The sequence below is a fragment of the Pseudopodoces humilis genome, chromosome 5 (genome assembly GCF_049639895.1).
Source record: "Pseudopodoces humilis isolate 2021_Gansu_Grassland_sample_001 chromosome 5, ASM4963989v1, whole genome shotgun sequence".
In the NCBI taxonomy this organism is placed as follows: Eukaryota; Metazoa; Chordata; class Aves; order Passeriformes; family Paridae; genus Pseudopodoces; species Pseudopodoces humilis.
Window position 1 is genome coordinate 41,232,659 of NC_142204.1, and position 12,060 is coordinate 41,244,718.

Below are 12,060 nucleotides of genomic sequence, written 5' to 3' on the forward strand. Positions count from 1 at the left end.
CCCGGCGTGTGCCAGGAGCCCGCCGGTGCCGCAGGAGGAGCAGGAAGCGCCCGGGCGAATCCAGCCGCGCTATCACATGACTCAGCAGCCGCTGCCGCCGGGCTGAGTTCACCGAGCGCCGCGCCGGGAGGGGGAAACCTGCAATGAGGCCTCGGCCCCGCGGCTGCCCCTGAGCCCGCCGTCCTCTCGCCCGGCTCCGCGCGGCCCGGCGCCCCCATTGCGGGAGCGCGGCGGGGGCTGCCGGAGCCGCCTCGGCAGCGCTGCCCGCCGGCGCGCCCCGCTCCCCGCCCTGCGCGGCGGCCCCGGCGCTGCCGCCGCCGGCGGGGGTACTATGCTCACGCGGGTGAAGTCCGCCGTGGCCAATTTCATGGGCGGCATCATGGCTGGCAGCGCGGGCGCCGACCACGGCAGCGGCGCGGACTTGCCCCTCCGCTTCCCCTACGGGAGACCCGAGTTCCTGGGACTGTCCCCGGACGAGGTGGAGTGCTCCGCCGACCACATCGCCCGCCCCATCCTCATCCTCAGCAAGGACACCCGGCGCCTGCCCTGGACCACGGGCTACGCGGAGTGAGTACGCCGCGGCTCGCAGGTGGAGCGCGGCCGAGCCCGCTGGCCGCGCAGGGCGGCGATGCCGGGGCAGCCCCCGGCGGGTGCCCGCGCTGCCGGAGGCGGGGGGAGCGCAGCCCCGGGCCTGCGCGGCGCCGCGGGCAGCGGGAGCGGAGGGGGGAAGGTGCCGGGGGAGGGAGCGGCATCCCCGGCGCCGCGTGTCCGGCCCTGGCCGCGGCTCTGTGCCTGGGTGGTTCCCTCCTGGGAGCCCGAAGAGGCAGACGGTCAGTTGCCCTTGAAAGCCCCCGCGGGAGTGGCCGATACCCGGATCTGCGAAGGATGGCCAGGGACAGCGCCGGGCTCCCCTGTCCGTAGTGACGGCTCCGGAGCCAAGGATGGGGAACCCGCCGGTGAACAGCGGTCTCGGTCCTTGACCCTGGAATAAAAAGGGCTTTTGGTAGGAAACACGGTTTGGTTTGTGCCTGTGTAAATGCTTCTTGCTGCCCGGGAATGGTGAAATGTGTGGGGTTTGGAACACCTTCCTGTGGACCTGACAGCCGTTGTGCTCGCTGGTGGTGACTGGTCACATATCTCTCTCTCAAAGTGCTTTCTAGTTTGGGGAGATGCTTGAGGACCACAGGTTCCAAACCGAAAGAAAAAGAATCCGTTGGCTAGCCCCCAAACTGGGCTTTCCAAATGGTTTGTTGCCCTGACTTACTCATATAATGGTATTTACTTTAGAGGGTGTCTGATCAGGACCTGGTTGTAGACTTGGCAGCCAGGCAAAAGGCAGTGTTCCTTTGGATGCATCCAGCTGGCAGTGGGAGTAGCTGCAGAGGCAAGGCACGTCCTTGCACTTGATGCCTTTATCGGTAGGCACATTGTTTTCCTTGAGGATTCTGGGTGCAGGATTCAGTATTTGGTTTCTTTCTGTTAATGCTTCTAAGTCTTGAGCATGTCTGGCTATCCATGTTGCTACCAACTCAGAGATTAATGAAGTTACTAAATTAGCCCTTCCAGACTACAAGTCGTCTCTTCAGACATACATGAGTTCCCAAAAAAACTCCAGCAAAAACTACAGTGAAGGCTTCACATTGTTAATGAGCAATCGCTAGCTTTATTTAAAAGGTTGTTACATCATTGGGGATGCTGAAATGGGAGAATTAAAGAGAGATTTAAAGAATTTTAAATTGGATTGTTCTCCTCAGATAAATAAAGAATTGAATAGGTTACTGAGTAAATTCCTATAAACTGTAAATTTAAATATTTAAAAATAAGCTCTAATTGTTCTGCCACTATATTAGTCCCTTAAAAAGCACTTCTTTACCGAAATAAGTACATGCTGCTATTTTCAGCTTAGGCAAAGTTCTGTGGCTTTCAGCAAGTAACTGTAATTGCAAGTTGGTGACGAAGTGGAGGGGAGGTTCTCTGGCTCCCAGGTGTGTGCATCCCATGAGCTTCACCTGACGCTGCCAGGGCAGAAAAATGTCACTGCTGGAGAGTGAAGGTTTCATTGACCCTGTCAATAAAACCTGATGGGAGAGAGTATTTGGAGATAAAGTAAACGGCTCTGGTGGTCATGAAAGCAGAACATACCAGGATTGTTTTCATATACTTGTTGCTCTTCCCTCTTGAGCTTTGAGCAGCTTGGTTAGTTGGGAGGCATAAAAAAGGCACTAGCTTTTTCAGTTCCTGTCGTTACCTATGTGAAAAGAAGTTGCCCTTTTGTTTTTTCTCTGGTGGCTTTTTTGTTGTTGTTTTTGTTAGTTTGTTTGGTTTTGGTTTTTTGTCTCATCCCCTTCTCTTGCAGTTACTGGCTCTGATGCTGGTAGAGCAGATCTAAGGGAAAGGTGGTACTTGTTAGAGAGAACTAGTGAATGTGTTACTACCCTCTGCCCAGAAGTATGTATATGATGTTCCAAAATTGGGATTCATTCTAACCAGAAGATCTCAAAATGTTCACTGCAGAGAAGCTGACAGGAAAGTGGTGCCACCAAAATTGCATTGTTTTCCAAAGGCAAAGCATTAAAGAATACAGAAATAGAAGAAAATATGGACAATCTCAGATTTTGACAAATATGACAATTTTTTTTGTTTGTTTTACTCGTGCTGAGCTATTACCAGGCTTTCTGAAAATACTTGCAAAGACTTGCTGTATGTGTTGAAACTGTTTTCCTTTTGAAACAGATTTGAGTTACATAGAGAGAAGAAATTGAGAGTACCAGGAAGATGAAATCACTAGTATACATATTCTGAAGTTTGTTGGCTCGGGTAAAGCAGGGAATAAAGTACTTTCACGCTATTATTTAGCATTTTGTTAATGTCTGTGTTAAGGAAACTATCAGAACAATGTTTGCCTTTTGTTACAATACAAGTACTTACAAGAATGTTAGGAGGAAGTCTGGTGTCCTCACAAGCAGCTTGTGATGTAACACAAAGGTCAGCTATTTAACTCACATTTTGCTAGATGCCTTAGGTATGAAGACATGAGAGAAGACATGCCATACCTGGGGTGTGCCAAGGTGCAGCTTCCCTGAGCTATTGCCCTTTCTGTGTTTTCATGTTTTAGCAAATCAGCAAAAGTGATTTCAGTGTTTTGTTGGTTGGGGTGCCTATGGACACAGGGATTTTTACTTCCTGAAGCTAATGAAAGGATTGTTGTAGACTTAGAAGGTGGGGTTTTGGCCCAGAAGTTATAAGGAGAGTGTGTGCCACCTGTACTGTGTTTGCCCTGATGTTGTGAGCCATTGCACAGCAGGGTTTGAGTCAGTGGATTTATGTTCCACGCCCAGCACCAGCATCTGTCTCACTATCTTTAGGAAGAAATTCTGGCTCTGAGAACAGGTCACCTGGAGGCTGAGTTTCAGGAAACCATTTGTAGTGTTCATGTTCTTTAATTATAAAACATGTCAGTTTACAATGATACTGGAGTTCCTTGATGTTGTCGTGTTGACATCCAAGCTGGAGAAGGCATTTTGGGGTTAGACCTGCTTCTCATTCCAGACTGAAGCAGTTTCTATCTACAAAATATGCACTTTTTTAGGGGATTCCTTTTGTTTCTTTGATTCCTGAGGATTAGTATTTCTTACTAAACAACATATTGACAAAGTAGCTAACCCTGTTGACTATTTCTTTTCCCTAACATCTGTGTGGTATGGGCCTGTTCATCTGACTTACTCCCCTGGAAGCATTTCTCCTCCACTCCACTTTCTTCCTCCTCTTGTACTGAACATTTTGTGTAATTGGTATTTTTGTAATATTGCTCATTCATGTCATGTATTTTAACTTATTTTTAAAATTACCTACCTAGTTCTATGATATTATGAAGTGAAATGTAAACTAGTTTTTATTTTTTGTTATTAATTTTCTCTCTTTTAATGGTGTGGTCATTACAAAAAACACACAAGCAGACAAATGAAATATACTTGGTGCTGAGATAAAATATCAGTGTTTCTTAGCATTTTACTGGGAATCCCATAGGGACCCAGCTCTCCTTAGTCAGTAAGCAGCCTAAAAGTTGTCTTCTGAAATGAGTTGTTTTCTGTCCTGCTGTATCTTCCTTGCATGGGAGCTCTGAGACCTTGAATTTCATTTCACCTCATACAGGATGGCAAAAGGCCATGTTTCAAAGAGATATTCTTATACCACAGACACTTGTCTAATATTTGTCAAGCTCCATAGGGGAAAAATTAAAATTGTGTCCTACAATCCAGTAAGCTTTTTAATTGTCTTTAGAAGTATCATTATTAGAAATAAACTTCATTTTTGCACAAGGGCATAACATAATTTTCTGCATGTGGTTAGCTGGTGTGCATCAGGAATGACCCTGGGAGAGGGTAGTCTGTTAACAAATGTTCTTGTAAGTCTGCCTTTAATCCAGAGGAGTAAGGAGATTTGCTGCTCTCTGAAAAGTTAAGTGATTTATTTGAGTAAGGGAGGGTGGGAGGGATCTGCCTCACACTTTATTTAGTTGTTGCCTTGCCTCTCATCTGCAAGCAGCTGCACTGGATCTCCTCTAGAGCTTTCCATGTCTGAGCCACGAGCTGGTTTTTGAGCTTCTGCGTGGATTGTCCTGTTACTGGGAGGGGAATTTCTTCTTTGGTCCCTTCCTGTGCTGTTGTCAGGGTGTTGGTAAGACCTCTTCCCTGCAGCACTGCTGATAAGCAGCCCTAGTGTTCAACTCTGAAAGTAACTGGCAAAGTAAAGGCAGTAGCAGAGAGTATGTAGCATGAAATGACCCAGATGATATTCACTGCATCTAAACTCTACCCAGAACAGTATTTTCCACCTTTTCGTCCTCTGCTTTATCTTCTTCCTTCTGTGAAGCCAGAGGATGAACAGGGTGGAGCAGAGCTCTCCTCTCTTAGTTGAATTCCCTTGACTACATATGGCACGATAAAATAAATGCTAAATTTGCAAATGACAAAGAACTAGCCTGCTGCTTATGCTGGTGGAGTTGCAGAGTAACTGCAACTGAGTAGCATTTTGTGGTAGAAAAACAAGCTTAGTCATTTTCCGTCCATTTTGAATGCTTGAATGTATATTCCTACAGTCTGAATCCAGTACTAAAATATCTATATCTATCTATATATAATATATATACTAAACTATACTATAAACTATATATATAGTTTATATATATATTTATTGATATAAACTATATATATACCATAAACCATACAAAAGTATATATATAATCTATATACTAAATATATATATATACACTATATCTATATATACATACACACACTATATATATATGTATACACACAATATGTATATATACACTATACAAATTGCATTTCTAAATGGTATGAATCCTGGGGATTGGACCATAGCTGATTGCTTTTGTGTCACATGTGTCCCTCTCTTTGCTCTTGCCTTTCTGCCATATCTTTGGAGAACTTCAAAAGGTACTATCAAATAACACTTCAGGGACAGGGGGAAAGATTTGATTGTATGTTGTCTGTGTCCTCATACAAGAGACAATTTGACTTGCCTTTTAAATTTATTTTTTTAAAAATTCTAAGTGACACTTCAGATACCTTTGCAGTTCTGAGTTATAGTAAGTTTCCAGAAACTTGACTTTGCTGGTATGTGTGTTTCTTGGCTTAAAAAGTCAATTTATTAGCCCAGCAATACCTTTTGTTTGATGAGACAAAGTCCAGGCTGTTTTTCCATAATGTTACATTTCAGATACCGTGGTTTCTCTACTCTGCAGGCCTGCAGTAGAAATTACATTTGCTCTGTGATGTTGGTGACTACTGACCTGTAATGAATGCAGAGTTGTAGGTGAAGTATGATGACCATGTCCTTCTACAGCATTATTACAGTGGCAAGTTGTTACAGTTCAAAATGAAGCAGGGGAGGGGTTAGGCTGATGCTATTGCATCATGTTTCCTCATCCTGTGCTACTTAGTTTGTTGCAAATTAATGTATGTGAGAATTAACTGGGGGTTTTTATTAAAATATTTTCCAACATTTCTGAGTGATCATAAATACTTAAGTAAATTAAGATAGCACAGAAGCATTCTTCTACCTTTCATGTGCTGTGTAGACCAAAATATTTATTCAAATGCTAAGTATTTTAATAATGTTATGAAGCAGGTGAAAGCTTAATACATCTGTCAGCTGAGGTGAGGCAAAACACAAAAAATGTTTGTCCTGGGTTGAATATTTTGATGTTGGAGGATAGCATAGGGCATGCAGCTACTGATTGCTTATTCTAATCCCCGTTGCTTCTTATTAATAGAAGATAACAACACCACAGTCCTGCTCCTATGAATTGGAAGTGATAGTCTTTCTAACCTTCCCCTGGGAGCATGACTCATACCCATCGGTAAACACATTTCTTGTGCGTGTTCTGTTTGGTACAAATTTCAGGAGGATGAGACTCATGGGGAAGGGAATACTTTTTTTTATCTTGTTCTGTTTGGTTGTCAGTTTATGTACACAGAACTAATGAATTACTTTCCTTTTAAAACTTCTTAAAAAGTTGTTTGCAATTCTCCTTGTCTAGATGAAAATATTTTCTTTTCTTCTTTTTGTAGTTCAGAACATAAGACTGAGTAGTACCTGATGAATGAACTGAAAACTCAAGTCCCATATATGTAGCTTGAGACAACTGAACAGTCTACTTCTATATGAATTATTCTTCTACGCATATTATAATGTTAACTTTAATCTATATTGCCTGGCTCTTGTTTAAGCCTGGCTTCATATAAAACAGCCTACAGAAACCTCATGATAATTTTAAGACCTTCAGAAATGCCTTTACTTGTGTAAGACCTTATGCTATAGCATCTAATATTTTTGTAATGCCTCTAATCTGCCAAGTGCATTGCAAATAATAATTTCAGAGTAACCTTGGAGAAAAATATAAGTGTGTAAATGTACTGGTTCTTCCCAGTGAAAAAAATGCAGCAGTGAGGATAAGCTTTGGCAAGAGATTTGATATGAATGTAGAAAATGAATCTCAGGTTTTAGGTTCTGTGTTTTGATGACACAGTTATTTTTCCTGCTGTTGTGTACTTGGCTTTTCCTTTGTGGCCTCTGATTTGGTAGAACTTACAGGGGTAAAAGGAGAAAAATAAAAACAGGATAAAAAATGTAAATCATGCTCAGATATTTTTAATACTATCTAAGTTGCACAAATGTGTTTCCTAATGGGACAAGTATGCAATTCATCTCTCAAAGCTCTCTCATATTGCCAATCCCTCAGAGGCTTAAGACTAGTGCTGTCTCACATGTTTCTGAAAGGCTTGCTTGAGCGTGCTCCTCGCTTCTGACAGCAGAGCATGGCTGTGTCCTCCCAGGCAGCCTTCCTGTGGACCTCCTGCCTCTGCACTGTCAGCAGATGCTACCTGCAAGCACTCCAGCTTTGTTCATTTGTCTCTGTTGCAGCTGCATCACTTGGGATAGGTGTAATGGGAATGGCTTGGCACAGTTATCACCACGGCATGAAGTGAACCCACAGGGCTGTGCCCCTCGGGGTGAGCTGCTTTGAGCCTGTGAGTGTGAGCAAATGAAACATGTTTGACCTTGAAAGGAAAGCAGTGCTGCAAAGCACAGGTCATTCCTGTGATGGGAGCTGTGTGCCACTTGAGAAAGAAATACGGTTTGTGGGTTGAAGGATGGGTTAAGTCAGCTTTGTGAGCTGAATCCCAAATAAGACTTGGAGTGGGGGAGTGCTGTTAATGAGTGCAGGGAGATAATTTAGGCAAAGCAGACATAGCTGCTTTGATGTGGCATGGGGCTGGGGTAGGTGCTATATCTGTGATGGAGCAGCATTTGCAAGGAAGATGGAGGCTCCTGAACTACATCTAACCTGGATCTTTATCTACTTCCCCTTGGGTTTCTGTTCTGACTGAACTTACTAAGATGCAAGAGGCCCTATTGGACAGCAGCACCATCATATTAACTGTGCCTTTTGTTGTCTCTAATGATTTTTTTCTTTCTTCAAGAGAAGGATGAAAGATGACTTCAAATTGGTTCCCATTTGGCCAGTCACATTTGCTTGGTAGGGTATGTTTAGGATGTCCAGCTATAACACACATATTATCCAGAGTGGTTTCCTGATCAGAGGTCAGGTGGAGTAGATCACAGTTTTAAGTGCTCAGGGCCAAAACAGAGAGCAGAGCTGGTGAGAGAACTCCCAGCTTGTATTGAGCTGCTCTGCCCCTCAAATCTAACCAACATGGGGTGGAAGTTTTATTGCATGGTAATTACAGAGGGTCCAGCAAGTAGGAGATAGCCAGCAGGTCCATTGAAGCCTTTTGGCTTCTTCACCCCTATCTCTCTCAGCCAGCAGCACACTTGCTGTCTAGCAGGTGCTGCCAGCTGTGTTGGGGTTATAAATGCCATGGGTGCTAAGTGGTTGATGCTGCATGAGCTGTTCAGTAGGTGAAGCTCATAAAATGGCTGGAGGCAGGTGTGATTCCTCTTCCCAATACTGTATAAGGCAAGTGTTTGTCTTAAAAGTTGAACATTCTCCAAATATTTTTTGACAGTATTTTGTCAGGGGAAGCAGTGCTAGGGTAAAGCCAGCCAAAGGGATCTCTGTGGTTGATCACAATATGATTTAATTCCTGGAATCTGAGTGGGGAAAGGACAAAAATAACACCAAGCTGAGGCATTAGGAAGTGCAGTAGATAGTGCAGGAGAGTAGGTGGTCAATGCATAATTGGGGAATGCCAAAATACGAACCCTGTACATAACTTAGCAATCACACTGATTTAAGAAAGAAACTCAAATTAAGAAGAGGTTTTAGGGGGTTGTGGCCAGCAGGCAACTTCCTGGCATGAAGTAGGGTAGCAAATCTACAACTTCATTCATTGTCTGGGATCTGTAACCCACACAGTGAGGCTTAAGTGGGAGAGAATCTGCTTCTAGATTCTCTAGGGAGTATAGAGCTGCTGGAGGTACAGAGGTATGGGCAGTGCCATGTCTGCAGAGAACCTCCAGCTTGACTGAAAATTTTGTGTGGCCGAAATGGGGACCTAAATGCGCCATCTCCAAGACAAGCAGGAGTTGAATGGGTCTGGTTCCCCCAAGATCGTGTCAGCCCCCTCTGGTGTGGGGAGATTTGTCTGTCCATTGCTGTAATTTGTCATAGTGCCAGCTTGTTTTAACTGTATGAATGATGTCAGACCCTATAGGCTCTGCACTTTTCCCTCTTATGAAAGCAGGTCTGAGGTCCAGGTGGTGACTGTGGCTTCAAGGTGAATAACCATTTCTAATCTTTGTTTTTCCCCTCCCTCTTTCTTCTTTCTAAAGTGCTACCCTAAGATGTAGTCGATCTTGACTGATTGTTTTGATACTGTTCAGGTTCTTTTGCAGGCAACAATAATGACACTGAAACTGTGATTTGAGACAGCCAGCTTTGCCTGATTTCAGGAAGAAAAGGTGGGGAGAGAAGAGTAGTAGAAGACCATGTGCCATTGTCTTTAAGCTTTCCATGGTGGTGTTCAGCTACAGTAAGGGGAGAAATACACTGAGCTTTGATTGTATCTGATATCCTACATATTCTGTTCCAGAAATCTTGCAGCACAATGTCCTTGGACTGGCATTAGAGGTCTGTGAGATTGTCCCTCTATAGACATAGCTCTGTATTTTCTTCTTTTATTCTATCTGCTAGTCCCACATCTAAATGCCTTCTGTGCTGTCCTGTCTGTGTATCTACTCCATTGCATAAAAGTGCAGACAAGAGATGAGTTCTTTCCTCCTCTCTGCTCCCCACTGTGAGCCCTTCTGGATTTCCCCTGATTTATTTCTATGTCCTTTGTGTCCTGTTATGATAATTTCTGCTTTCCAAACTCCCTGCAAGGAGCAAAAAAGATCCAGCTCCAGCCAAGTTCTGCAGCAGATCACTATTTTTTTTTCTCCTGCCAACATTGATTCATTCAGGCCAAGTATGATTTTTCTATCTTTAGGTATGTGTTAGAGACCTCATCAGAAACAGATGATGCGTAGTGCATGTTTGTAATGCTGTAAAATACCTGTCAGTCATAACTAACAATCTGGTCCTTGGTGGAGTTTTACATTGGAGGTGGGACTGAGGACACATCTCCAGCTCTTATAACTTGAGCAGTGCTCCGTTTTGTGCAGAAGTCTTGTGAAGAGATAAGTTACCTTGCTGTTCATAAGAGATCCCTGTATATTCCCAGATGTGGTAGGTCACCATGTGAACCCATGGGTTTTGTTAGGTTTTGAAACAGTTTGAGTGAAAGGTGGGTTTGGGCAACATCCCCCCCTCCCCCCCAACTAAGTGCCACTAATATTTAAAATTATTATTATTATTATTATTTTATTTTTTTTTCTCCCTCTCTCTTGAGGGAAGTTACCATTTTATTGTTGGCTGTGAACTTTTTTCTTTTTGATTCATTGTCTCTGCTGCCTGTCTGGGGAGGAGAGGGCAGGAAGCTGTGAAACTTAATAATGGACAGCAACATTTTTCTTTCTGGTTGGGAAGAGCACTCCTTAAATTGATTCAGGACCCAGCCATTGTAAATGAGAGCAGGGTCCTGTTCAGCAGCTTTGGGGTTGCACTGAATGATCAGTTTCAAAGGCAAGGACCCCTGTGTTAAAGGTTCCTGCCTTGCTAGCCAGGCTTGGGGAGTGGCTGGACAGCTCTGCTCCTGCCCCAGAGTACAAAGGCTTGCAGCTCCCTTGGTTCCAGGGGCTGGTGGGGGAGCTTAGTGCCCCTTCCTCTATCCCATTGCATCCCTCCCACTGTTACTTCCATGCCTTCAAGTCTGTGTGAGTGCCTGGGCAGGCTGAGTGAGTGTCCTGGGTTTTTTATTTGTTCACCAGTCTATGATGCTTTGATGAATCCTGTGCTAAGGTCCTTAAATTGCTGGTTGTGTGTTTTAAAACCTCATTTTGAAGAAAGTTCTTTTTCTTCTGAATTGGTATTAATAATCTTTGTTTTGTGAATGAATGCTACAAGTTTGGGATTGAAATGAGATTTATCTGAACTAGTTTTTGTTTCTCTTTACTGACCTTATTTGTAGGTGTTTTTTCTGAGAAAGATCAAATCCTTGAAAATAAATGGTATAAAAAGAAAACTTCTAATTTCCTAAGTTGAAACTTGCAATGCTTATCCTTTAGAGAGTTTAAAAGTTGTACAGTGAAACCTTGCATTGTATTTGTGATGCCATGGGGAGTGGAGTATGGCTTTAGATTTTGGTATTTGGAAATGGAAAACAGTAATCATAAAGCTAACCTCAGTGATTATTGCTGTTTATGTCATGACAAATGTCAAAGTTTTATATATGTTTGGTTTGATATGAGTGACTTACATTTTGAAGCATGTAAATAGAAAATTTTCTCCCCTTCTTCGTCTTTTCCTTTGAACAAAAAAAAATAAAATTGTTTTTCAGCTATTTTCATGAGTCATTTGAAGACTAGAACTTAGCCATACATGCTCTCAACAATAATGCAGGAATTGATAGGGCATTAAAACATACACTGATTTCTTCAAACAAATGTAAATCAACATCAGTCTTGGAGGGCAATTCCCTCTCCCTTACTTTGTCACTGCTCTCATTAATCACATCTCCAGACCTGGGATTTCAGTTCATTTTGTTGTTCCTCTCAATAAACTTTAAGATCAGTGTTGCCACAGCCCTTACAAAATCTTCTTCAGGCCCTGGCTCCCTCTAGGGTACTTCTCAGTGTAGTTTTAAGGTCTTTCTATCCCTTTCTGGTAGTGCAAAGCCAGGAATTACAGTCCAGTTAGTTCCTTTGGCAACCTTTCCAGAGTAATCCCTGAAAATCCTAGGTCTGTGGATGGTAATTCTATTAGCTGTTCAGCAAGCTGAGTCTGGAAGAATGCAGCTGGTGTGTGGGAATGTGGGAAGTTCCCCATCTCTGCCTTTAATCCTGCTTTTAGAGGGGAAAAAAGTTATAGGCTAATGTGATTAGCTGTAATTCCATTCTTGCTTGGTTTTAGAAAAGTGTCTGATTCCTAAATCACAAGCTAGTTCTGCGAAGTGCTTTCGTAGAGGGGAGAAA

The 12,060-nt window shown here is 43.3% G+C and overlaps 1 protein-coding gene across 1 annotated transcript in view; it reads left to right on the top strand.

Annotated features, from left to right (window-relative positions):
• The first annotated feature begins 309 nt into the window (after positions 1–309).
• PPM1H (protein phosphatase, Mg2+/Mn2+ dependent 1H) overlaps positions 310–12,060 on the top strand; it is a 122,859-nt gene continuing 111,108 nt past the window's right edge. Inside the window, exon 1 of the mRNA XM_005519313.3 lies at positions 310–567. Within this exon, the coding sequence (XP_005519370.1) occupies positions 332–567 (236 nt within the window). The 5' untranslated portion in view covers positions 310–331. The remainder of the gene's footprint in view (positions 568–12,060) is intronic.